Source organism: Mobula hypostoma, chromosome 18 (genome assembly GCF_963921235.1).
Source record: "Mobula hypostoma chromosome 18, sMobHyp1.1, whole genome shotgun sequence".
Lineage (NCBI taxonomy): Eukaryota > Metazoa > Chordata > Chondrichthyes > Myliobatiformes > Myliobatidae > Mobula > Mobula hypostoma.
Window position 1 is genome coordinate 61,692,791 of NC_086114.1, and position 25,967 is coordinate 61,718,757.

At 40.8% G+C, this 25,967-nt stretch overlaps 1 protein-coding gene across 2 annotated transcripts in view; it reads right to left on the minus strand.

Annotated features, from left to right (window-relative positions):
* Positions 1-25,967, minus strand: part of vps13c (vacuolar protein sorting 13 homolog C) — a 387,651-nt gene that overhangs the window by 125,085 nt on the left and 236,599 nt on the right. For both annotated transcript variants that reach the window (XM_063070973.1, XM_063070975.1), the window contains exons 56-59: positions 18,065-18,225; positions 16,061-16,182; positions 3,480-3,777; positions 2,646-3,029 (exon numbers count right to left, since the gene is read on the minus strand). In XM_063070973.1, coding sequence (XP_062927043.1) covers positions 2,646-3,029; positions 3,480-3,777; positions 16,061-16,182; positions 18,065-18,225 — 965 coding nt within the window. The remainder of the gene's footprint in view (positions 1-2,645; positions 3,030-3,479; positions 3,778-16,060; positions 16,183-18,064; positions 18,226-25,967) is intronic.

Genomic DNA, 25,967 nt, shown 5'->3' on the forward strand with positions numbered 1-25,967 from the left:
CAAAAAATGATGCCTCAAGAAGGCAACTTCCATCATTAAGGACCCCTAGCATTCAGGACATATCCTCTTCTCATTATTCCCATCAGAGAGAAGGTACAGGAGCCTGAAGACAGATACTCAAATGTTTTAGGAGCAGCTTCTTCCTCTTCGCCATCAGATTTCTATACGATCCATGAACCCATGAACATTACCTCATTTTTTTTCTCTCTTTTTGCACTACTTGTTTATTTGTTTTGTACTTTCTGTTAAAACTTAAGAGTGTTTTTAAAATGGTGACTGGTAGAATCTGGGGGGAGGTGATGAAAATGTGGAGAAGGAATAGATAAGTGTAGTCTCATGTAAATGCATGCTTGATGGTTAGTTGAAGGGCCTGTTTCTGTGCTCTCTCTCTCTCTCTCTCTCTGACTCCGACCGGCACAATGACACAGTTGGCAGCTTACGGACCCGAGTTCAATCCTGACCCTGGTAACAGTCAGTGTTGAGTTTGCAAATTCTCGCTATGACTGTGTGGGTTTCTTCCAGGTACACCAGCTTCCTCTCACATCCCTAAGATATCTGGGGGAGGAGGAAATGTGGGAAAGTTAATTGGCCACTGTAAACTGCCCCAGTATTAATTTTTATTTGGAGATACAGTGCAGAATAGGCCCAACGAGCTGCACCACCTAGCAACCTAGTCTCATTCCCAATTACAGAATTTGGTTCTTTAAGGCTGTTGTAGACCTGTTTGGGTGGGGGGGGGGGCGTAGAGAAGGTAGTGGAGACAAGCTCCCTCTACCTATTAAATGATCACAAAGGCACACGTCTCAAATAGCCTCTGAAAATCAAGTCCAGCTCTTGGACTTGACGTGTGGCTTAACTATTAAGCCTGGCAAAACCGTTTCTACTGACCAGAGAAGGGGCAAAGGCAGGTTGCTGGCGCCTTTAAAATCAGTTGCTTTGGGTAGATGGGGCTCATCAGCTATGGTTAACAGCTCATCAAGGAGCTCAAACCTCTGTTACCTTGTGCTATATGCACTCATGGAGAAGGCTTTATTAGTAAACCCCACGGAAAAGTCCGGAGCTGGAGACCTTAACACAGTCCTACGTTGAGTTCAGCACTGATTGGCATCTCCTGCAACAGTGTTGATGCCAAACTGCATTGGTCTCTGCCGTTTCTTTGGATTCATCAGCTGTGTGGAGAGGTGGAGCCTGCTGCAGGGTCAATCACATAGACAACTAGTACACAACCTCCATGGTCCACCCTGACCTATGTGAATCATAGAGCAATTTACAATAACCAATTAACCTACTAACCAGTATGTCTTTGTATGTAAGGGGTAGATCTGAGGGTGGCAGAACAAAATACATGGAGTATAAACCGTGATGAATGTCTATCTCTACTGCCTGTTACACCGCTGGTGATTCGGGTAGCAATGAAGGTCCTCCATCTCTGGCGGTCTTCAGGGCATCATTCAATGTGTCAGTAGCTTGGTTTTCACTACTGTCAATTGTGCAAGTTCTGGGTGGATACTCAGTAATACTGTCACATTCAGATGTAGAAGGATTCTTCATTGCCATTTCTCTAACAAATTTTGTTTTCCCAGTCAGGGTTCTTAGCCCTGAGCTGAACCACCAAACCTGGAGAACCAATGGACCACTCTTAGACTGGCCTCTACCTTTTGACCTGTTTGACATGGGTGATCCTACCAAGAGCCAAAGCATAAAACCCTGACTCCAGCCAAAATAGCTCTCCAGGTCATTGAAGCACACAAGCCTCCAAACCCCACGACAAGTTTGTGGTCCTCTTGGAGGTGCAATTAGTGTAGGGCTAGTGTAAACTGTACTTGATAATTGGCGTAGATGTACATTTTAGATACAATGACATATGGCTATCTCAGACTTACAAATAAACATGCAGAAGTGCATCACTTCTGGGATATGAACATTGATGCAAGATCAGCAATGCACAATTTCAAAAACTCCAATGAACCATTTCATTTGCCATGCTATTTCACAGGATATCACACTTGAACAGGGAGGATATTTGTCTACCCTCATACAGGTTTCGCATGCTTGGTGCTTTTAAACTTGAGTTCCATCATTTTGCATTTATAAAAAACTGATGAAAGGAGGTTTAAAATAAAGTTACAAGAGACTACAGATACTGAAATCTGGAGCAACAAACAAGATGCTGGAGGAACTCAACAGGTCGGGAAGTATTTGTGGAGGGAAATCAACAGTCGACGTTTCAAATTGATCCTTTCATCTGGATCATTCATCTCAGTCGAGAGAGAAGGTCTCACCTCAAAACGACACTCCATATCCTTCCACAGACACTGAGATCACCCAGCATCCTTTTGGTTCTTGCAAGAGATTTAAAACAGTGAAGGAAGATCTTCAATAAATTGAAAACAACAGGAAGTCTGTAGATGCTGGAAATTCAAGCAACACACATCAAAGTTGCTGGTGAACGCAGCAGGCCAGGCAGCATCTGTAGGAAGAGGTGCAGTCGACGTTTCAGGCCGAGACCCTTCGTCAGGTCAATAAAATGATACTGTTTGTTATCCTTTGTACCCTTATACCTTTCCCTTTTCAGAATTAAATATTTTAAATGGAATATTTCATTGTTTCCTTGAAATGATGTATCCTAAAGAAATAGTACATACCTTATTTTTGCTGAAAATATTTTTTCGTTTGAAAGAAAACAGGATGACATCAGAGAAGTCAGCAGGATGCTTCACATGTATATCCTCTGCCCGATACTGCAGAACTCTTGAGGTTTTATTAATGATCCAGTATGGGCTGTAAACAGACAAAACCAGAAGGCCACTAACTTTCCCAACATGTATAAGCAAATCAATGCTCATGCCAATTTCATCAGTGAAGCACACTGGGAAAAACTCAGGCAGCCCATCTTCAATTTTAACACGGCCAATCCAGTTCCTGCCTTGATATTTAACGAGCCCTAGTTCCAAGATCTCCCCTCTGATTCTGCAGCACAGTATATCTGCTGAGCATCCTTCAGCTAGTTCATAAGTTTCAGCAGTAGCCTGTAGTGAAAAAAAACATGGATAAGTGCAAGTTCAAATCTTTTCAGAGAAAAAATAACCTTAAAGGCAGTTGCTGCTACATTTTGGAAGAAAAATTCAAGAGAATTTCAAGAAGGTGCAAGAGCACCAGGACCAAAAGGTACCTTTTTTCAGAAGTGGCAGAAATAAATGAATTAAAATGTGGATTCCAAGAAATTATAAACAAGAGACAAGGAATACAAAAGCAAATTAGTTAATCTAACTCAGAAAATAGGATTTTCTAGGATCATCATTACTAGGCTGCTCTGCTATATAACAAGATCAGATCAGGGCTGATCAACCACTGCAATACCACATTCTCACCATCTTCCTGTACTCCCTGATATTCACCCATCTTAAACATTCAGACTAAAGCTATGCTAACAAGCCGACAAAAAGAAGAAAGTTTTTATTTTCATGAGATGTATTCACCTCTAACATATAAGTGAGACGATATGGCAGAAGATTCTTGATGGTAACTGTGGGGCGGAGATGAATGATGTAGGCTGGATCCCATTCCACTTCATCATGGCTATTAATGAAGTTCAGTTCATCAGGAATAGCAATGGTGTTTATTATGAGTGGTAAACAGCCTATGTCACTTGAAGGACATTGCAGTGTACATTGGATTTCTGAGCTCCTGTGAAGTTCTTCCTTCCATGTAATATATGTTGTTGATGCTTTGAATTTATTCTCCACTTCTCCCGATGGTTTTAAAAACAAGCGGTCTCTAAAACAAAACACATGACTTAATACTTCATACAATGTAGCAAAATTTATGTACCTTACACTGTCTCTAGCTTGAGAGGAAAAATAAAGTTCTGCTAAGTAAACAAGCTGCATATTCTTAGTATTCTCAGGGCTCCAGATATTAATGTTTCACGTTATAACACAATACCTAACATATAATGGACATTAATAACAGTAGTTTTTAAAAAAACATTTGGATTGAAGTTTCAGAGGAATATGGGAAAAGCATGGGCAAATGGGAACAGTTTACTCGGCACCATGGCCAACATGAATGAGTTAAACCAAAGAACCTGCTTCTCTGCTGAATTACTCTGTGATGCTGATCTATACATCCATCCCATTTCCAACCTGGAGATTCATTCTTCATCCCTGACTGCCTCCAGCTCCCTCAGTCCACCAATCATTGATGGCTCCTGCCTCAGCATTCCCCCTCTTCTCTTTATATTGTCCATTTTCCCTCTCCACAATTAATCCTGATGCAGGGCTTTGACCTGAAAAGTTGAGAATTCCTTCCTCCACTCCCGCATTTGCTCCTCAAACTGCTGAGTTCACTCAGCATATTGTTTGTTGCTAATTTAGAGCAACATGCACAAAATGCTGGAGGAACTTAAATCAGCTAACATCAATAGAGAGGAATAAACAGTCGATGGATCGGGCCAAGACCCTTCATAAGAGCTGGAAAGGAAGGGGGAATAAGCCAAAATAAAGTGGTAGGAGAAGGGGAAGGAGTACAAGCTGGAAGGTGATAGGTGTACCCAGGTGAGGGGCAAGGTAGGTGGCTGTGGGAGGGGGGGATGAAGTGAGAATTAGGGAGGAGATAGGTAGAAAAGGTAAAGAGCTTAAGGAGGAATCTGATAGGAGAAGAGCGTGGACCAAGGAAGAAAGGGCAGAGGGGCATTGGAGGGAGGTGAGGAGAAGAGAAGGAGTAAGAGGGGAGCCAGAATGGGAATTGCAAAAAGACAAAATGGGGAGGGGGGAGGAATTACTGGAAGTTAGAGCAACCAATGTTCATGCCATCAGGTTGGAGAATATCCAGATTGAACAGGTGTTCCTCCTCTAACCTGTGAATGGCCTCATTATGGCAACAGAGGTAGCCATGGACTAACACACCAGAATGGGAATGGAAAGTAGAATTAAAATAGGTAGCCACCAGAAAATCCCACCTGTTATGGCAGGCAGAGCAAAGGACCTCAATGAAATGGATTCCAAACTATGTTAAGTCTCACCTATGAAGAGGAAGCCACAAGGGGAGAATTGGATACAGCAGATGACCCTGACAGGCATGCAGGTGAAGTGTTGCCTTACCTGGAAGGACTATTTGATGCCATGAATGATAGTGAAGATGAGGTGAAGGAGCAGATGCAGGATTAAATACCAGGAGGGAGATCACTGAGGAGAGACAAATGGACAAGGGAATCAAGGGAGAGCAATCCCTACTGAAAGCAGAAAATGGGGGAGAGGAAAAGATGTGTTTAGTGGTAAAATCCAATTAGAGATGACACAATTACAAGAATGATGGCCAGGATGCAGAAGAGTGTGGGGTGGTAAGTAACGACAAGGGGAACTCTATCCCTGTTATGGAGATGGGACAATGGGGTGAGCACGGATGTCCAGGAAATAGAGGAGACAGGTATTAAAGATGGACCAAGTAAATTTGAGGACAGGGTGGAAGTTAGAGGTAAAGTTGATGAAACTGATGAGCTCAGCATGGGTTCAGGAATCAGTACTAATGCAGTTGTCAATGTAATGCAGAAAGAGTTGGGGAGGATAATCAGTAAAGGCTTTGAACATGGACTGTTCCACATAGCCGATGAGAAAGCAGACTTAGCTGGGGCCCATGTAAGTGCCCATGGCTACATCCTGGGTGTGGAGAAACTAAGAGGAGTCGTTGAAAGAGAAATTGTTGAGTATGAGGATCGGTTCTGCCAGAGAGGGAAAGGTGGTGGTGGAGGGGAATGGGAACAGGTCAGGTCTGTTGTCTAGAAAGAAGCAGAGAGCTTTACCGACTTCCTGATCGGTGATAGAAGTAAATAGGGTCTGGACATCCAGTCAAAATCAGGTGATCAGGGCCAGAGAGCTGCAATTTGTTGAAGAGATCAGGAACACGTGAAGTGTCACGCATATAGGTTGGAAGGGAGTAAACCAAGGGAAATAAAATAGAGTCTAGGTATGCAGATATGAGTTCAGTGGGGCAAGAGCAGGCAGAAACAATGGGCCCACTTGGTCAGTCAGGTTTGTGGATCTTGTGTTGGAGAAAGAAACGAGCAGTACATGGGAAAGGAACTATGAGGTTGGTGGCAGTGAATGAGAGATTGATGATGGTGACAATGGCCTGATGCTCCTGAGTGGGGTCCTTTTCAAGGGGTAAGAATAAGGAAGTGTCTTCTCCTTCTCCTATTAACCACTCTCCTCCCTTTTCAGATTCCTTCTTCTTCAGTGTTTTACCCTTTCCACCTGTCATCTCCCAGCTAACTTCATCCCTCCCCCTCCTAGCCGCCCACCTTCACCCTCACTTGGTTTCACTTAACATCTGCCAGCTTGTACTCTTTCCCTTCCCCCAACATTCTTATTCTGGCTTCTTTTCCTTTCCTTTCCAGTTCTGATGAAGGATATCAGCTCGAAATGTCGATCATTTATTCCTTTCCATAGATATTGCCTAACCTGCTGAGTTCCTCCAGTATTTTGAATGTGTTAGTCTGGATTTCCAGCATCCACAAAATCTCTTGTCTTCATTAGCGCTAATATATCCCATTTTAGTTTTTGCCTGTTAGTTTGTTTGTTACACAGCTATATTATTTGATCAGAAGAGAACACAGACATGCACACTTCAGGTGCATTGAATCTTAGATCAGGCAGCTGGAAGGCCAAAGACAACAGAAAACATCTGCCCTCCCCATCAATTTGTATTAAAGGTAGGAAACCAAGTACATTCTTAATTTCTCAAATACTAAATAAACATATACTATTGTGAAAACTTTCTGTCAATATAACCTGAAATACAATACTTATGATTAGTTTAGGATCAATTATGAATTAGAATAATAATATTTTTGTTGCACTGCTTTGGGGATCCATGATCAACTGATTACTGACAAGTTAGTCTTTCATAAAGCATTTGACAAGGATCTACATAGTAGGTTGATTAAGAAGATAAGGATGCACAGAATCACGGCAAATTAGTAAACAGATTTGGTAATTTGAAAAGAAATCTGAAACCAGTAATATTCAGTGGGATCAGCGCAGTTGTTTGTGATACACAGTGATTCTACAGATACATTCAGAGCAAAAGGATTGCAAGGCACAAAACTGTTTCTCTGGAAGATCAGAGTGGAAATCTGTGCATAGAGCCAAAAGAGATGGGGGAGTCATTAAATGGATTTTTTACATCTGTATTTACTCGAGTTATGGGCACAGACTCTATAGAAGTGAGGCGAAGCAGTACCGACACCCTTGACCCTGCATAGATTACAGAGGAGCTGGTGGTCACTGTCTTGAGGCAAATTAGGGTGGATAAATCCCCAGGGCCTGACAAGGTGTTCCTTGGTCCCTGTGGGAGGCAAGTGCAGAAATTGCAGGGACCCTAGCAGAGATATTTAAATCGTCTTTAGCGACAGTTAAGGTATCAGAGAACTGGAGGATAGCTGATGTTGTTCCGCTGTTTAAGAAAGGCTCTGAGAAAAAAAAAACAGGAAATTACAGGTAGGTGAGCATAACATCAGTAGTGGGAAAGTTATTGGAAGGTATTCTAAGGGACCAGACATATGAGTATTTGGATAAACAGGGACTGATTAGGATAGTCAGCATGGCTTTGTGCGTGTAGGTCACGTCTAACCACTCTTATAGTTTTTCAAGGAAGTTACCAGTAAAGTTGATAAAGGCAAGGCAGTGAATGCTGTCTACATGGACTTTAGTAAGTTATTTGACAAGGTTCTGGATGGGAGGTTGGTCAAGAAGGTTCAGTCACTTGTCATTCAGGTTGAGGTAGCAAATTGGATTAGACAATGGCTTTGTGGGAAAAGCCAGAGAGGGGTAGTAAATGGCTGTCTCTCTGACTGCAGACATGTGATTAGTGGAGTGCCACAGAGATCGGTTTTGGGTCCATTGTTAATTGACATCTATCTCAACGATCTGGATGGTAATGTGGTTAACTGGATCACCAGATTTGTGGATGACACCAAGAATAGGGATGTAATGGACAGTCAGAAAGACTATCAGAGCTGGCAGCAAGATCTGGACCACCTGGCAAAATAGAGTGGGAAAAAAAAAATCCCAGATAAAATTAAATGCAGGCAAGTGTGAGGTGTTGCACTTTGGGAGGACCAACAAGGGCAGGTCTTACACAGTGAACAGTAGACACTGAGGAGTACGGTGGAACAAAAGGAACTGGGAATACAAGTCCATGATTCATTGAAGGTGGCATCACAGGCAGAAAGAGTCGTAAAGAAAGCTTTTGGAACATTGGCCTTCACAGATCAAATGTGTACAGGAGATAGGATATTCTGTTGACGTTGTTTTAGACATCGGTGAGGCCTAATTTAGAGTACTATGTGCAGTTTTGCTCACCTACCTAAGGAAAGATGTAAATAAGGTTGAAAGAGTACAGATAAAATTTACAAAGATGCTGCTGGGACTGGAGGACCTGAGTCATAAGGAAAGATTGAATAGGTTAGGACTGTAATCCTTGGAATGTAGAAGATTCAGAGGAGATTTGATAGAGCTATACAAAATTATGAGGGGTATAGATAAGGTAAATGCAAGCAGGCTTTATCCATTGATGTTGGGTGGGACTACAACTATGACATGGTTTGAAGAGGTACATATGGATGGCAGGGGTATGGAGGGCTATGGTCCAGGTGCAGGTTGATGGATATAAGCAGTTTAAATAGTGCAGCACAGACTAGATGAATCGAAGGGCCTGTTTCTCTGCTTTAATTTTCTATAACTCTATATCCATATATACAGTGCCTATAAAAAGTATTCACCCCCCCCCTTCATCTTTTATTGTATTACAACATTGAATCACAGTGGATTTAATTTGGCTTTTTTAACACTGATCAACAGAAAAAGGCTCTTTCGTGTCAAAGTGAAAACAAATCTCTACAAAGTGATCTAAATTAATTACAATATTAAACACAAAATAATTGATTGCATTAGTATTCACTCCTTCAAGTCAGTATTTAGTAGCTACATCTTTGGCAGCAATTACAGGCTTGAGTCTGTGTGGATAGGTCTTTGCACATCCGGACACTGTAATTTTTCCCCCATTTCATTTTACAAAACTGCTCAAGATCTGTCAGATTGCATGGGGATCATGAGTGAACAATCCTTTTCAAGTCCAGCCACAAATTCTCAATCGGATTGAGGTCTAGACTCTGACTTGGCCAGACCAGGACATTAATTTTATTGTTTTTAAGCCATTCCTGTGTAGCTTTGGCTTTATGCTTGGTGTCATTGTCTCTGTGGAAAACAATTCTTCTCCCAAGTCACAGTTCTTTTGCAGACTGCATCAGGTTTTCCTCCAGGATTTCCCTATATTTTGCTGCATTCATTTTACCCTCTACCTTCACAAGCCTTGCAGGGCCTGCTGCAGTGAAGCATCATAACAGCATGATTCAGCCACCATCATGCTTCACGGTAGGGATAGTGTGTTTTTAATGAAGTGCAGTGTTTGGATTATGCCAAACATAGCATTTAGTCTGATGGCTAAAAAGCTCAATTTTGGTTTCATCAGACCATAGAACCTTCTTCCAGCTGACTTCAGAATCTCCCACACGCCTTCTGCCGAGCCAAATTTTAAGTGAATTTTTTTCAACAGTGGCTTTCTCTTTGCCACTCTCCCATAATGTTGCAACTGGTGTAGCACCCAGGCAACAGTTGTATGTGCAGTCTCTTCCACCTCAGTCATTGAAGCTTGTAACTCCTCCAGAGTTGCCCTAGGTCTCTTAGTGGCCTCCCTCACTAGTCCCCTTCTTGCACAGTCACTCAGTTTTTGAGGACAGCCTACTCCAGGCAGACTTACAGCTGTGCCATGCTCTTTCTATTTCTTGATGGTTGACTAATTTTCAGAATTCCAAACCTTTTATACTTCAACGTGGAACCAGACAAGATTGTCCCTTGAGCCCTTTGCTCTTTGATCTGGCCTTAGAACCCTTAGCCATTGCTTTTCGAGAATCTAATGATATTATTGGTATTTTAAGGAGAGGTACTATCCATAAAATTTCACTTTATGCTGATGAGCTATTGCTTTTTATTTCTAATGCTGAGACTTCATTATCTCCTGCGCTTTCTTTACTCTTGCTTTAGCCAGTTTTCAGGATATAAACTGAATTTACATCAGAGTGAATTTTTTCCTTTGAATAATTTGGTATCAATTAATACTAACCTTCCTTTTAAAATTGTAAGAAATCAATTTACCTATTTGGGTGTAACAATTACTAAGAATTATAAACACCTACATAAAGAAAATTTTCTTACCCTTCTGAATTACGTAAAAAGGGCACTATCAAAATGGTCGCCCCTTTCATTATCGTTGATTGGCCGAATTAACTCTATTAAAATGAATATTTTACCTAAATTTATATACCTTTTTCAGGCCTCACACATTCTTATTCCTAAATCCTTTTTTGACTCTCTTGATTTTATTATATCTTCTTATATATGGAAAAATAAACATTGTCGACTAAATAAAGTTAATCTTCAAAAAGCTAAAAAGAATAGAGGTTTAGCTTTACCAAATTTTAGGTTTTATTATTGGGCAGTCAATATACGAACTATTACGTTTTAACCGTGAGGACTGTCCGATATGGGTTCCTTTAGAAACTAACTCTGTTAATAAATTTTCTATCATTTCTCTTCTTGAATCCTCACTATCTTTATCCTTAAGTAAATTAACTGATAACTTGGTAGTTAAACATACTTTGAGGATCTGGGTACAATTTAGAAAATATTTTGGTTTAACTGGATTTTCTCTTTCAAGTCCCATTTTTTCTAATTATTTTTTTAAACCCTCTATGACTGATCCAGTTTTTAAAGATTGGGTATTAAATGCTTCCAGGATTTCTTTGTTCAAGGAAGTCTCCTTTCGTTTGAGCAACTGTCAGCTAAATATAGCTTACCAAAAACCCACTTTTTCCAATATCTACAAATTAGAGACTTACTGCGTTCTCAATTATATACGCTTCCTAATAGTCCCGATAAGGACTTATTAGATGTAATTTCTAATTTGAAACCCTTTCTGAGTGGTTCAATATCCAATACTTATGGTATGTTGTTGGGAATGAGAAATTCTCCTTTAGACAAAATTAAAAATCTCTGGGAACAAGATTTACAGACTTCAATTTCTGAGGAAACTTGGAATGAAATTTTTAAATTGGTTAACACTTCTTTGTTATGTGCCTGCCACTCCCTCCTACAATTTAAAGTGGCCCATAGGGCTCATATGACTGAGGATAAGCTATCTCGTTTTTATTCAGCTATATCTCCCTTTTGTGATAGATGTAACAATGGAGAAGCTTCATTAATTCACATGTTTTGGGCATGTCCGAGTCTTGAAAGATATTGGAAGGAAGTATTCCAAACTTTCTCGGTACTTTTTGAGGTAAATTTTAAGCCTGACCCTTTGACCGCCCTATTCAGTATTGTTGGAGGAAAAGATATTATTTTGGAGACATCTGATTTGCACATTTTGGCGTTTACTTCCGTTATAGCTTGGAGGGTGATCTTGTTTAAATGGAAGGATGTCGTTCCGCCTACTCACGCTCAATGGTTACGTGATGTTATGTCATGCTTCAATTTAGAGAAGATCCGTTGTTCAATTTCTGAATCTAACCAAGACTTTCAAACATTGTGGGGACCATTTTTGAACTATTTTCAAAACCTTTGACTTGCTGTTAAAGTACAGATGGTGGCTAATAGCATATTTCACTTTATGATAAGGAATTTTTTTTTCTTTTTTTTCTTTCTTTACCAAACAGCTTTGATCTTGGTAGTGGGTTTAGATTTTTTTTCTGTATAATAAAATTATTACATTTCAATATTACAATTTAATTTAATTTACATGAATATAGGGTAATGTGATTGCAAGTGTGATTCTAATATAATGTATTTGGTATTTTTTATCTTTTTGATTTATAATATCTTATACTCTGTATTCTTATATGTAGAAACTAATAAAAATATCGAAAGAGATGGTTGACTTAACTGTACTCCAAAAGATATTCAGTGACTTGAAAATTTTCTTGTATCTATTATCCTGACTTGTGCTTTTTGCGGAGTTGCTTGGAGTGTTTGTTTGTCTTCATGGTGTAGTTTTTGCCAGGATACTGACTCACCAGCAGTTGGATCTTCCAGATTCAGTTTTATTTTTACTGCAATCAATTGAAACACCTTGACTGCACAAGGTGATCTCCATTTAACTAATTATGTAACTTCTAAAAGTAATTGCTACACCAGGGAGATTTGGCATGTCAGATTAAAGGGGGATGAATATTTATGCAATCAATTATTTTGTGTTTTATATTTGTAAATAATTTAGATCACTTTGTAGAGATCTGTTTTCACTTTGACACAGAAGACTCTTTTTCTGTTGATCAGTGTCAAAAAAGCAAAATAAAATCCACTGTAGTTCAAAGTTGTAAAACAATAAAGTACTTCGGGGGGGGATTTTTACAGGCACTGTATGAGAGTCGGTTAGTAAGTTTGCAGATGTGCTCGATATTTGTAGAGTTGTGGACAGTGAAAGTGGTTGTCAAAGGATACGCCAGGATTCAAATTAAATAGTAGGGACTGGGTTCAACAGCTTGTAAAATAAGGGATAAAGTAAAAGGGAAGGAAAGGGCAAGAGAGATTATGGAAGTCTATAGAATAAAGTACAAGACAAAAGTTCCAAAAAAGATAACAATTTAACTTCAAGCAACATGCAGACAAAATTAAAAATGAATTAAGGACTGAAGGTGTTATATTTGAATGCAAGCAATATATGGAATAAGGTAGATGATCTTATAGCTCAGTTAGAAATTGGTAGGTACGACGTTGTGGGCACGTCGTGTTTGAAGGAAAGTCACAGCTGGAACTTAACATCCAAGGATACACACTGTATGAAAAGGACAGGCAGGTGTCCAGAGGGCTTTGTTGGTTAAAAATGAAATCAAATCCTTAGAAAGAAGTGACACAGGAACAGAAGATGTAGAACCTTCTGGGTAGCGTTGAGAAATTGCAAGGGTAAAAAGACCCTGATGGAAGTTATGTACAGTCTTATGAACAATAGCCAGGACGAGTTGTACAAATTATACTGAGAGATAGTAAAGGCATGTAAAAAGAGCAACGTTACGACGGTCATCAGGAATTTCAATACGCATGTACATTGAGAAAAATCAGGTTGGTGCTCAGCCCCAAGAGAAATAATCTGTAAGATGCCTATGAGATGGCATTTTAGAGTAGCTTGTGGTTAAGTTCACTAAAGAAAAGACAATTCTGGATTGTGTTGTGCAATTAATCTGATTTGATTAGGGAGCTTAAGGTAAAGAAACCCTTTGGAGGCAGTGATCACAATATGATACAATTCACCCAGTAATTTGAGAGGGAGAAGCTAAAATCAGTATTATAATGGAGTAAAGGGAATTACAGAGGCATAAGGAAGGAACTGGCCAAAGTTGACTGCAAGGGGACACTAGCAGATATGATGGCAGAACAGCAATGGCAAGATTTTCTGGAAGCAATTCAGAAGGTGTAGGATAGATACACCCCAAAGAAGCATTTCAAAGAGAGAGCACTCAGTATAACAAAAACCAGTGGGAAGCTTTTGGAAACCAATAGAAGGCAACAAAAAACAACAAGGAAAGAAATTATAAAATATGAAGATAAGTTAGCCAATAATATAAAAGACAATACTAAAAGTTTTATTCAGATATACAAGGAGTAGAAGAGTGGATATTAGACCACTGGAAAATGATGCAGGAGAGGTAATAATGAGGGCTAAAGAAATGGTGGACAAACTGAATAAGTATTTCGCATCAGCCTTCACTAAACCAGACACCAGTGGAATACCAGAAATTCGATTGTGTCGGGGGCAGAAATGAATGTAGTCGCTATTACTATGAAGGCGCTCGGGAAGCTCAAAGCCTTGAGTTGGATAGGTCACCTGAACAAGATGGACTTCTGCTAGGGTTCCAAAGAAAAAAAAAGGTCGTGGAAGAGATTGTAGAAGCATTAGTAGTGATCTTTCAAGAATCATTAAGTTCTGGAAAGGTTCTGGAGGACTGGAAGATCACAAAAATAATTCCACTCTTTAAGGGAGGGAGGTAGAAGAAAGGAAAGTATAGGCCAGTTAGTCTGACTTTAGTGCAAAATCAGACTCTATTATTAAGAATGACGTTTTGGGGTGCTTGGAGACACATGATAAAATAAGCCAAAGTCAGGAGAAATCTTGCCTGATAAATCTGTTGGACTTCTTTAAGAAATAACAAGCAGGATTCAAAAAGGGAAGTGAGTTGATGTTGTTTACTTGGATTTTCAGAAGGCCTTTGACAAGGTGCCACACTTGAGGCTGCTAAACAAAATAAGAGCCCATGGTATTACAGGAAAGATACAAGCATGGATAGAAGATTGGCTGATTGGCAGGAATTAAAGAGTGAGAATACAGTGGGTCTTTTCTAGTTGGTGCTGGTGAATAGTAGTGTTCCGCAGTAGCTGATGCTTTTGTTACTGATCTGAATGACAGAATTGATGTCTTTGTAGGCAAGCTTGCAGGTGATACAAAGATAGGTGGAGAGGCATGTAGTGTAGTGGAAGCAGAGGGCTGCAGAAAGACATGGACAGATTAGGAGAATGGCCAAAGAACTGGCAGGAGGAATAAGTGTAGGGAAGTGTACATTCATGCACTTAGGTGGAAGGAATAAAGGGATAGACTGTTTTCTAAATGGGGAGCAAATTCAGAAATCACATGTGCAAAGCGACTCCCTAAAGATCAACTTTCAGGTTGAGTCAGTGGCAAGGAAGGCAACTTCAATGTTAAGTGTTCATTTCTAGAGATCTAATATATAAAAGTAAGGATGTAATGCTGAGGTTTTATAAGGGATTGGGCAGATCACACTTGGGGTATCGTGAGCAATTTTGGTTCCCATATCTAAGAAAGGATGTGTTGGCATTGGAGAGTGTCTGGAGGATATTTATAAGAATGATTCTTAGAATCAAAGGGTTAACCTATGAAGAGAAGTTGATGATTCTGGCCTATACTTACTGGAGATCAGAAGGATGAGGTGAGATCTCACTGAAACCTACCGAATATTGAAAGACCAAGATAGAGTGGACGTGCAGAGAACATTTCCAATAGTGGCAGAGTCTAGAACCAGATGGCACAGCCTCAGAATAGAAGAACATCCATTTAGCACAGCTCTTAGAAGTGATGACATTTCTATTCAGCCAGAGAATGGTAAATCTATGGAATTCATTGGAAGACGGCTGTGGAGGCCAAGCCATTGGGTACATTTAAAGTGGAGATTGATGGGTTCTTGATTAGTGTGGATGTTAAAGGTTAAGGGGAGATGGCAGGAGAATGGGGTTGTGAGGCAAAAAAAATCAGCCATGCAGAGCAGACACAATGGGCTGAATGACCTAATTCTACTTCAATGCCTTATAGTCTTAAGGATATAGGTCAGTGACAGATAATGACCTGAGAAACAGCAAATGGCATTTAATCCAGGCAATGAAAGATGCACACTACATAGTTTATAAAATTATATGAGGCACAGACTGGGTTTACGGTCAGAATCTTTTTCCCAAGATAGAAACATTAAATTATAGAAGGCATAAGTTAAGGTGAGAGGTTTAAATAAGACATGCAGGGCAAGTTTTTTTCCATCTGACAAAGAGAAAGTTGCAAGCCTGAATGCACTGCCAAGGGTGCTGGTAGAAGCAGATACAATAGTGGTGTTTAGAGGTCTTTTAGATAGATGTGTCGGCAGAAGGCATCAAGTTCGCTACAGACATCGTGAGCTACCTGTGCTGCCTGATGTAAGAAGTAACAGATTCGGAAGACAGTCTCTTTCCTCTTTCCACTCACCCAACCAGAAGAATGAATTTGAAAATAATTTTCAAAGACTAACATTGAAGGTAATTTTGAGGCAAATGTAGAAAAATAAATAACTGATAAACCATACTGTGATGACAGTGACAGCCCTAATCAAAGGTCTTGCCTAATTCAGCTGGCTATTTCCCTATTCCACACATTGACAAACATGTGTAAATATATTTAATGACATTCCCACCTGTAAGAATCTAAAGGCACGTGGAACTCCTCTTCAGGATTGGCCATACCAATAGGCTCTAGTAACTGCCCATCTGGAACAAATTTGTAGACCACGAAGGAAATGGCAAAGTGGTTCTTGATCTGTGAGTGAAAAATTAGTGTTTCACCATTAATAACAGCCCTTTATGAATATAGCTTGTTTATTTAAAGTTTTATTGCATCAAAAACAAATTACAATAAATGTAATCTGTTTATCTCTTGAAGAGATCACAATTCATGTGAACATCCAAGATGTGCTTTAAGCAGTAAGTCTCTCTGTCTATCTCTGGAGACAACTTATCTACTAATATCTACTATAAACCCGCAGACTCTCACAGCTACCTAGACTATTCCTCTTCCCAGCCTGTTACCTGTAAAAATGCCATTCCCTTCTTTCAATTCCTCCATCTCCGCCTCATCTGCTCTCAGAATGAAGCTTTTCATTCCAGGGCGAAAGAGATGTCTTCCTTTTTTAAAGAAAGGGGCTTCCCTTCCTCCACCGTCAACTCTGCCCTCAAACCCATCTCTCCCATTTCACGCACATCTGCTCTCACCTCATCCTCCTGCCACCCGACTAGGAATAGGGTTCCCCTTGCCCTCACCTACCACCCCACCAGCCTCCAGATCCAACATATAATTCTCTGTAACTTCCGCCATCTCCAACAGGATCCCACCACCAAGTACATCTTTCCCTCCCCCTTTCTCTCTGCTTTCCGCAGGGATCGCTCCCTACGTAACTCCCTTGTCCATTCATCCCCCCATCCCTTTCCACCAATCTCCCTCCTGACACTTATCCTTGTAAGCAGAACAAGTGCTACACCTGCCCTTACACTTCCTCCCTCACCACCATTCAGGGCCCCAGACAGTCCTTCCAGGTGAGGCGAGACTTCACCTGTGAGTCTGCTGGTGTGACATACTGTGTCCTATGCTCCCGGTGTGGCCTTCTATATATTGGTGAGACCCGATGCAGACTGGGAGACTGTTTCACTGAACACTTACGCTCTGTCCGCCAGAGGAAGCAGGATCTCCCAGTGGCCACACATTTTAATTCCACATCCCATTCCCATTCCAATATGTCAATCCATGGCCTCCTCTACTGTCGAGATGAAGCCACACTCAGGTTGAAGAACAACACCTTATATTCCACCTGGGTAGCCTCCAACCTGATGGCATGAACATTGATTTCTCTTAATTTCTGTTAATGCCCCTCCTCCCCTTCTTACCCCATCCTTATTTATTTATTTATGTATTCATTCATTCTCTCTTTCCCTCTCACAATAACTCCTTGCCAGTTCTCCATCTTCCTCTGGTGCTCCCCTCCCCCTTTCTTTCTTCCAAGGCCTTCCGTCCCATGATACTCCCCCTTCTGCAGCCTTGTATCCCTTTTGCCAATCAAATTCCCAGCTTTTTGCTTCATCCCTCCCCCTCCTGTCTTCTCCTATCATTTCAGGTCTCCCCCTTCCCCTCCCACTTCCAAATCTTTTACTATCTCTTTTTTCCGTTAGTCTTGACGAAGGGTCTCAACCGAAACGTTGACTGTACTTCTTCCTATAGATGCTGCCTGGCCTGCTGCGTCCACCAGCATTTTGTGTGTGTTACAAGCAGTAAGTAATGCATTACCTTCTAACATAAAAATTAACATTACCCTCAAGGTTTCAAAAATATAATTCTGTCATGACACTTCTAATCAGCAATTTGAGCACAATTAATGGAGAAAAGTGTTTGATGGTTAGCACAGAAGTAATGGGCTGAAAGACCTATTTCTGTGCTGTATAATACTATGAATATGAGTGACCCTTTCCATTTCCATCTTCCTGAGATGCAACTGGTTCACCTTTCACAACAAATCCAGCTCACCAGGTCAGGAATCACAAACAGATTCTATGTCTTAGTGGGACTTTTCAGACGATCCAGAGTGACAGTACAATTGATCTGGTGACTCAAAATGAGCAACACTGAAGAAAGTGAAGTAAAGTTTTATTACCTGGAGTGGGGATCGGATGATAATTCTTTTATCACCTTCCACAACATCAATCTGAACTATAAGTGATACTGAGTATTCATTGTTGGGGCGAAGCACATTGTACAGACGTCGTCCTGGCTTTGCAATCGGGATATTTGCCACTTCTGTATAATTACATGGCACTGGGAAAATAAATGAAATTTTTAAATTTTTTATTAACTAAATGCAGCAGCAGTCTTAGTAAAACAGTTTAGTACAGAACTATCATGTGCTGATGAAAATATACAAAACAAGTACCTTATGTATAGTGTATAATAAACATTATTTTCTTAGGAAAATGGTTAGCTCAGGTAGAGTAGAGTCATATCAATTGGATTATCCAAATTAATTCAATCACTGACATTTGATAAGGTGCTACACTGAATCTTAATGCAGAAGATAAAAGGCCATAGGGATGGAAGTAACATATTGCCTGGTTAACAGTAAAAAGAGAAAAGGGATAAATGTGTCCTGTTCTAATTGGCAAGATGTAACCAAACAGTCCCAAGAATTGCTCATGGGGCTTCAACATTTTCAATCTATGTAAAAGATTTGGATGAAAGCACCAAAGATACTGTTGTTAAATCTGATCAGAAAAGTAGGGAAGTTGTAAAGTGGTCACAAAGGCGAAGAGACATATACATAGTATGTGACAAATGAAATCTGGCAAATAGAGCATTAAATAAACATGAAATTATCTATTTTAACAATTAAGTCTAACAGAACGTGATTGGAATCGGAATTAGTTATTCATTGTCACATGTCCTGAGAGACAGTGAGAAGTGGTGTGTCACCAAAAACACTCATAAATTTCTACAAATGTACCATGGAGAGCTTTCTAACTAGTTCAGGGAGGGGTAACAACTGTTCCTGAACCTGGTGGTATGAGTCCTGAGGCTCCTGTATCTTCTTCCTGATGGCAACAGAAAGAAGAGAATATGACCTGTGTGGTGGGGATCCCTGATGATGGATGCTGCTTTCCAGGGGCAATGCTCTGTGGTAGAAGTGCTCAATGGTGGGGAGGATTTTTACCCATGATGGACTGGGCTGTATCCACTACTTTTTGTAGGAATTTCCGCCAAAGGGCATCAGTGTTCCCATACCAGGCTGTGGTGCAGCCAGTGATACTCCAATTACGGCTCCAACCGAAGATTTGTACAAGTGCAACATGACATTCTGACTCATACTCAATTCCTCAGCTTATGAAGACAGGCGCAGAAAATGCCTCTTTCCTTGCCCTAGCCACCTGTGTTATCACTTTCAGCAAAGTATGGACTTGCACCACAAGATTTCTCTGTGCATTAGGTCACTGCCATTTATTCTACATGTGTTATGAGAATTTGACCTCCCAAAATGCATTACCTTACACTTATCTGAATTAAACTCCATCGAACACTATGCTGCGCAACGCTCCAGGTGATCTATGCCCCACTACATCTTTAGACAACTTTTTCTCAGCATTTATGACTCCACCCATTTTTGTGTCATTTGTAGACTTACTAATCAGAACACCTACATTCTCATTCCAGTCATTTATAGATTACAAAAAAAGGTTCTGTCATCAATCCCTGCAGTATACTATTTCTTACACACAATATTAGTTAGAAAAACACCCATTCTCTGCCTCTTAACACTGAACTAATTTTGGATCCAGATAGCCAACAAGCCCTAGATCCCATGTAGACCAGTCCAGGTAAATGGTGTTTGCAATGCTGCCTTCAGATTTCTTTGTTACCTCCTCAGAAAGCTCGAATCAAATTTGAGCTTCTTATTCGGGCTTCTGATTGTCACCCTTCCAGTCCTGGTGAACAGCCTTGGCCTGAAATGTCAACTATTTAATCCCCTCCATAGATTCTGCCTGACTTGCTGAGTTCTTCCAGAAATTTGTGTGTGCTGCTCAAGATTTCTAGCATTTGTGGAATCTCTTGTGTTTATAAAACAGATTTGTGAGGTATCACCTCTTCCTGCACGAGCTTGTTGGGCCTTGTTATAGCAGTATAGGAAGCCAAAGATTGAGTGGGAGTTGGTCAGTGGATTAAATTAGCAGGAAACTGGAAGTTCATGGTCACTACTGCAGAGTGAGCAAGGTGTGTTTGCCTTCTCCGATGTGTAGGAGATTACACTATGAACACAGAATGCACTAGAGATTGGAAAAAGTACAAGTAAATCACTGCTTTAGCTGGAAACACTGAGTTCATGGATGATGTGAAGGAAAGCAGTGAAAAGTCTGCAACTCCCATGATTACATAGGAGAGTGCCATTCAACAGGGAGTAGTAGGCAGGAGGGGATGGAGGAGCAAGCCAAACAGTTGTGAAGGGAGTGATTCCTTTGAACTACTGAAAAAGGGAAGGGATGGGAGTGCATCTTTAGTGATGGAATCATGCTGGAGCTGGAGGAAATCACAAAAGATGCTCTGTTGAATGTGGAGACCAGTGGGGTAGAAAGTGAGGACCAGGGGAACTATGTTCTTTCCCTGTCCAAGAGGTGATGGGGTGTAAGCAGAGATGTTAGTAATTAAGCAAATCAGTCAAGGGTTTTGTCCACTGTGGTTGAGAGTGGAAAGGCACCATTAGCGATGGAAACATTTTAGAGGCACCTGTACAGAATATGTCATCATCAAATCCAATAGAAATGGAATAAGTGAAAAAATGGAATGAGTGAGCCCTTACAGGAGGCTTCTTTTATGATTTTCAACTCCTGCTCTGACTTACTGAGTTCCTATTAACAAAAGAATTGTGGCAGAATCATAAACATACCCCAGCTTATTCAAAGCACCTTTTTATGAAAGGCTTATTGGTGCCTGGAGACTACAGCAAAAGTAATTGCACAATGACAACATGAAAAGTGGTTCAATGAGGAACTTGAGGCAAATTAACAATAGTATGAAATTCAAGGCACAACAATCGGATTTCAATACTATAGCAATTATACAGGGTTTTGGAGTGTCGCATGCAGTTTTGGACTTTGTAGCTACATACTTGCTGTAGAGATAGTACAGCGTGGATTCATGAGATGGATCCTTGGAATGGGGCAAGCACCATACGAGACGATATTAAATCAACTGGGTTTTTATTCACTGGAGCTTAGAAGAAGATCTAACTGAAACTTGCAAAGTTCTGACATTCTGGATAGGGGGTGAATATTTCCCCTGGCTGGGATGTCAACGTTAAAGCATTGTAATCTCGGGATACAATACAGGAAATACAGGGCAAGCAAAGAGAACTTAATTTCACTCAAAGCTCTCAATATCCATAGGTTTCAATGAGAACCCCTCTCATTCTACTAAACTACAGCAAGCACAGGCCCAGAGCCATTAAACACTCCTCATAAGTTAACCCTTTCATTCGCTGAATGATTTTCGTGAACCTCCTCTAGACCCTCTCCAATGCTAGCATATCTTTTCTTAGATGAGGCCCAAAACTGCTCACATTATTCCAAGTATGATCTGACCAATGCCTGATAAAGTCACAGCATTACATCCTTGCTCTTATATTCTAGCCCTCACAAAATGAATGCTCACATTACATTTGCCTTCTTTAACACCGACTCAACCTGCAAGTTAACCTTTAAGAAATCCTGCACAATGACTCCCAAGTCCCTTTGCACCTCCAATTTTTGAATTTTCTCTCCATTTAGAAGATAGCCTATGTCTTTATTCCTTCTATCAAAGTGTATGACTATACACTATATTCCATCTGCCACTTCTTTGCCAATTCTCCCAATCTATCTTGCAGACTCCCTGCTTCCTTAACACTATCTGCCCCTCCACCTACCTCTGTATCATCTGCAAACTTGGTCACAAAGCCATCAATTCTGTCATCCAAATCATTGAAATATAATGTGAAAAGAAGTGGTCCCAATACCAACCCCTGTAGAAACCACTTGTCACCGGCAGCCAACGATTATTGGCCTCTTATTCCCACTGTTTGCCTCCTGCTAGTCAGCCAGTCTTCTATCCACACTGGTATCTTTCCTGTAATGCCAGGGGCTTTTATCTTGTTTAAGCAGCATCATGTGCAGCACCTTGCCTTCTGAAAATCCAAAGAAATAAAATCCACCAATTCTCTTTTGTCAATTCTGTCTGTTATTTCTTTAAAATATTCCAAGAGATTTGTCAGGCAAGATTTCCCCTGAAGGAAACCACACTGGCTTTGGTCTACTTTATTATACACCTCCAAGTACCCTGAACCCCCACCCTTAATAAATTCATGTTTGCTGTCCCACTAGGCCTCTTGTTAAGTGATTTTATGCATCTGCTTGAGTCTTTTAATCTTGCTTTGCTTATCACCGGACCCACTCACATGCTAGGCCATACACTGGACCTGGTCTTATCATCCGGTTTTCCGATCTGCAATGTGGAAATAATTGATGCGTGTCTGTCGAATCATAGTGCTGTTATGTTTGATGCTTCTTTGCCTTTTTTCCCCACTAAATTTCATCTTCCTGTATGCTGCTCTCTTTACATTAACTCTTCGACTGCCAATAAGTTCTCTGAGGCTCTCATAGCTGCTCCTAATACCTGCACTATTGAGGCTTCTCCTCTCCATCTCAACACTGAAGAACTTACTTCCTTATTTAATACCACCTGGTCTTCTATTCCGAATACTGTTGGTCCCCTTAAATTCAAAAAGCCTAAGCCTGAAGGTCTGCCTTGGCTTAATGATACCACCAGAGCCCTGAGGAGGAAGTGCAGAATATCCGAACAAAAGTGGAAGCGTAATAAGCTTCAAATTGCCTTTGAAATTTTGTGATACAATCTTCACAAATATCAGGATGTAGTTAAGGATGCGAGAGCAAAATACTTTTCTGATCTAATTTCTAACAACTCTCATAATCCCAAGATCTTATTCAGTACCATAAATTCTGTCATTTGTCCCGCCCCCAGTATTAGTTTAGGTGTGCCCCCTGCTAAGTGCGAAGAATTTTTTAAATTCTTCATTAGCAAAGTTGAAAACATTAGAATGAACATTTCCCCCCGCTACCCGTGACCTAACTGTCTCACTGGTCTGTTCACCTAAACTGGATTGTTTCCAACCCATCACGCTACCCTCCCTTACAAAAATTGTTTCCACCATGAAACCTGCAACCTGCCCCTTTGACATTGTCCCCAGTGCCCTCTGAAGGATGTCTTTGACATAGCTGGTCCCAGCATCCTCCCTATTATCAACAGCTCCTTGGCCACTGGTACCATTCCAACCTGCTTTAAGCACGCCGTGGTCCAGCCCCTCTGGAAAAACCCAACTTAGACCCTACCTTACCTAGTAACTACAGACCTATTTCTAAACGTCCATTCCTGTCAAAGGTTCTCAAAAAGGTTACTCTTAGTCAATTGCTGCCCTTCTTACACCAAAACAACTTCTTGGAAAGATTTCAGTAAGGTTTTAAGGCTTATCACAACACAGAGGCTGCCTTGCTGAAAGTGTACAATGATCTCCTCCTTTACCGACTCAGGTGACTCTGCCATCCTAATTCCTCTTGACCTCAGTGCAGCATTCAATACTGTGGATCACACCATTTTAATAGACCGTTTCCAGTACGGGGTTGGTGTTGATAGCACTGCCTTGAACTGGTTCACATCCTATCTCAAAAATAGAAGCTTCTCCATCAACATAGGTAAATTTTCCTCTTCTCCAGCTAGTTTTTCCTGCAGGGTCCCACAAGTTTCCATCCCAGGTCCCATTCTTTTCTCTATATACATGCTTCCCTTCGGCCAAATCATTCAAAAACACGACATTTCCTTCCATTGTTATGCTGAACGACACACAGCTTTATCTCTCCTTGAAACCAATTGACCAGTCAAATCTAGTCAGCCTCGTGAACTGCCTTGAGGACATAAAGTGTTGGATGGCACAAAACTTCCTACAGCTGAATGAAGGCAAGTCTGAAGTTGTCCTATTCGGCCCTCCTGACTCCATCAAAGTGATTACCAACAGTCTTGGTAAACTGTCCACCCTTGTCAAACCCCACATCAAAAACCTTGGTGTGATATTTGATTCCGCCTTTAAGTTTGACAAGCAAGTTAATGCAGTAGTAAAAGCCAGTTTTTTCCAGCTTCGTACTATTGCCAAAATCAAGTTGTTTCTCCCTTTCAAAGATCTCGAGAAAGCCATCCACGCCCTTATATCCTCCCGCTTGGACTACTCCAACTCCCTGTATACTGGGATTAGTCAGTTGTCCCTGTGCCGCCTGCAACTGGTCCAGAGCACCACAGCCAGGCTCCTGACAGGTACCCGGAAGAGGGACCATATTACTTCTACCCTGGCCTCTCTCCACTGGCTACCAGTAGGGTATAGAATTGATTTTAAGGTTCTCCTGTTTGGTTTTAAAGCCCTAAATGGGCTGGCCCCCTCCTATATCCCTTTATTCTACTTCCAGGTCCCTCAGGTTGGCTGACTTGGGGCTCCTAGCTGTCCCACGATCTAAATTTAAGTTCAAGGTGACCGTGCCTTTCCTGTTGTAGCCCCTAGACTGTGGAACAGCATTCCCCTCCCTATCAGATCTGCCCCCTCCACTGACTCTTTTAAGTCCAGGTTCAAAACTTACCTTCATTCATTAGCGTTTGAATCTTCCTGATGTGGCTGATTTTTGGTTTGTGCTTAGGCTCATGTGTTGTTTATTTTATGCCCAGCTGTGTGCCTTGTTGTTTATATCTGTGTTTCTTGTATTTGTGATTTTAGCTACCTGTTATGGTTTGTACAGCACTTTGGTCAACATGGGTTGTTTTTAAATGTGCTTTATAAATAAATTTGACTTGACTTGACTCCAACATCTCCCAACTACTGAAGTCAGACTAACTGGAACACAATTTCCTTTCTTCTGTTTCCCTCCCTTCTTAAAGAGTGAAGTGGCATTTTCAATTTTTCAGTCCTCTAGAACAATTACAGAATCTAATATTTCATGAATGATCATTACTGATATCTCCACAATCTCTTCAGCTACTTCTTTCAGAACCCTGAGGTGTAGTCCATCTGGTCCAGATGACTTACCTACCTTCAGATCTTTCAGCTTCCCAAGTATCTTCTTCTTAATAGTCGCAACTACACTCACTTCTTCCCCAACACTCTCGAATTTCTGGCATACTAGTGAAGACTGACACAAAATACTTGAGATCATCGCCATTTTTTGTCCCCCATTACTAACTCTACAGCAGGGGTCCCCAACCTTTTCACACCGCGGACCGGTTTAATATTGACAATATTCTTGTGGACTGGCCGACCGGGGGGGGTTGTTCAAGTAGGGTTAAACTCACCTCAACAGGCCTTTTACAGTGTCTTTTACAACTTTCTCACTCCCAAATAAGGGACAAATGTAGCAGTCAAATCCTGACGAAGAGTCCAGGCCCCAGACGTCGACTGTACCTCTTCCTATAGATGCTGCCTGGCCTGCTGCATTCACCAGTACTTAGTGTGTGTGTGTTGACAAGACACTTGTGTTTACCCTGAGAAAGACTACCATGACCATGAAGCCTTGCACGGGCACATGTGTGCGCATGTGTGACATACGCATGTGACGTGCGCATGCGTGTACATGCCAATTTTTTTCCCACAAATCAGGTTTGGCTTAATCTTCCCGACTACACTCTACATACATTATTTCTACTTTATATAGGCTGTGTATTTATCATATTCTTCCTGCTTTTACTATATGTTAGAGTTATTTTAGGTTTTATATGTTATTTGGTATGATTTGGTAGGCTATTTTTCTTTTCTAATAACATGAGTACATTGAAGTAACAACACTTACAATGTCTCAAAAAAGATATCATCTTAAAGATTGAAAAAAAATTTTGTGATAACAAAAAAAACCTACTAAGCAGAAAAGTGAGAAAAAAAAGAACCCATTAGGTGTACAACCCCGGAGTCATGCGTCATACAAAAAGCTTCT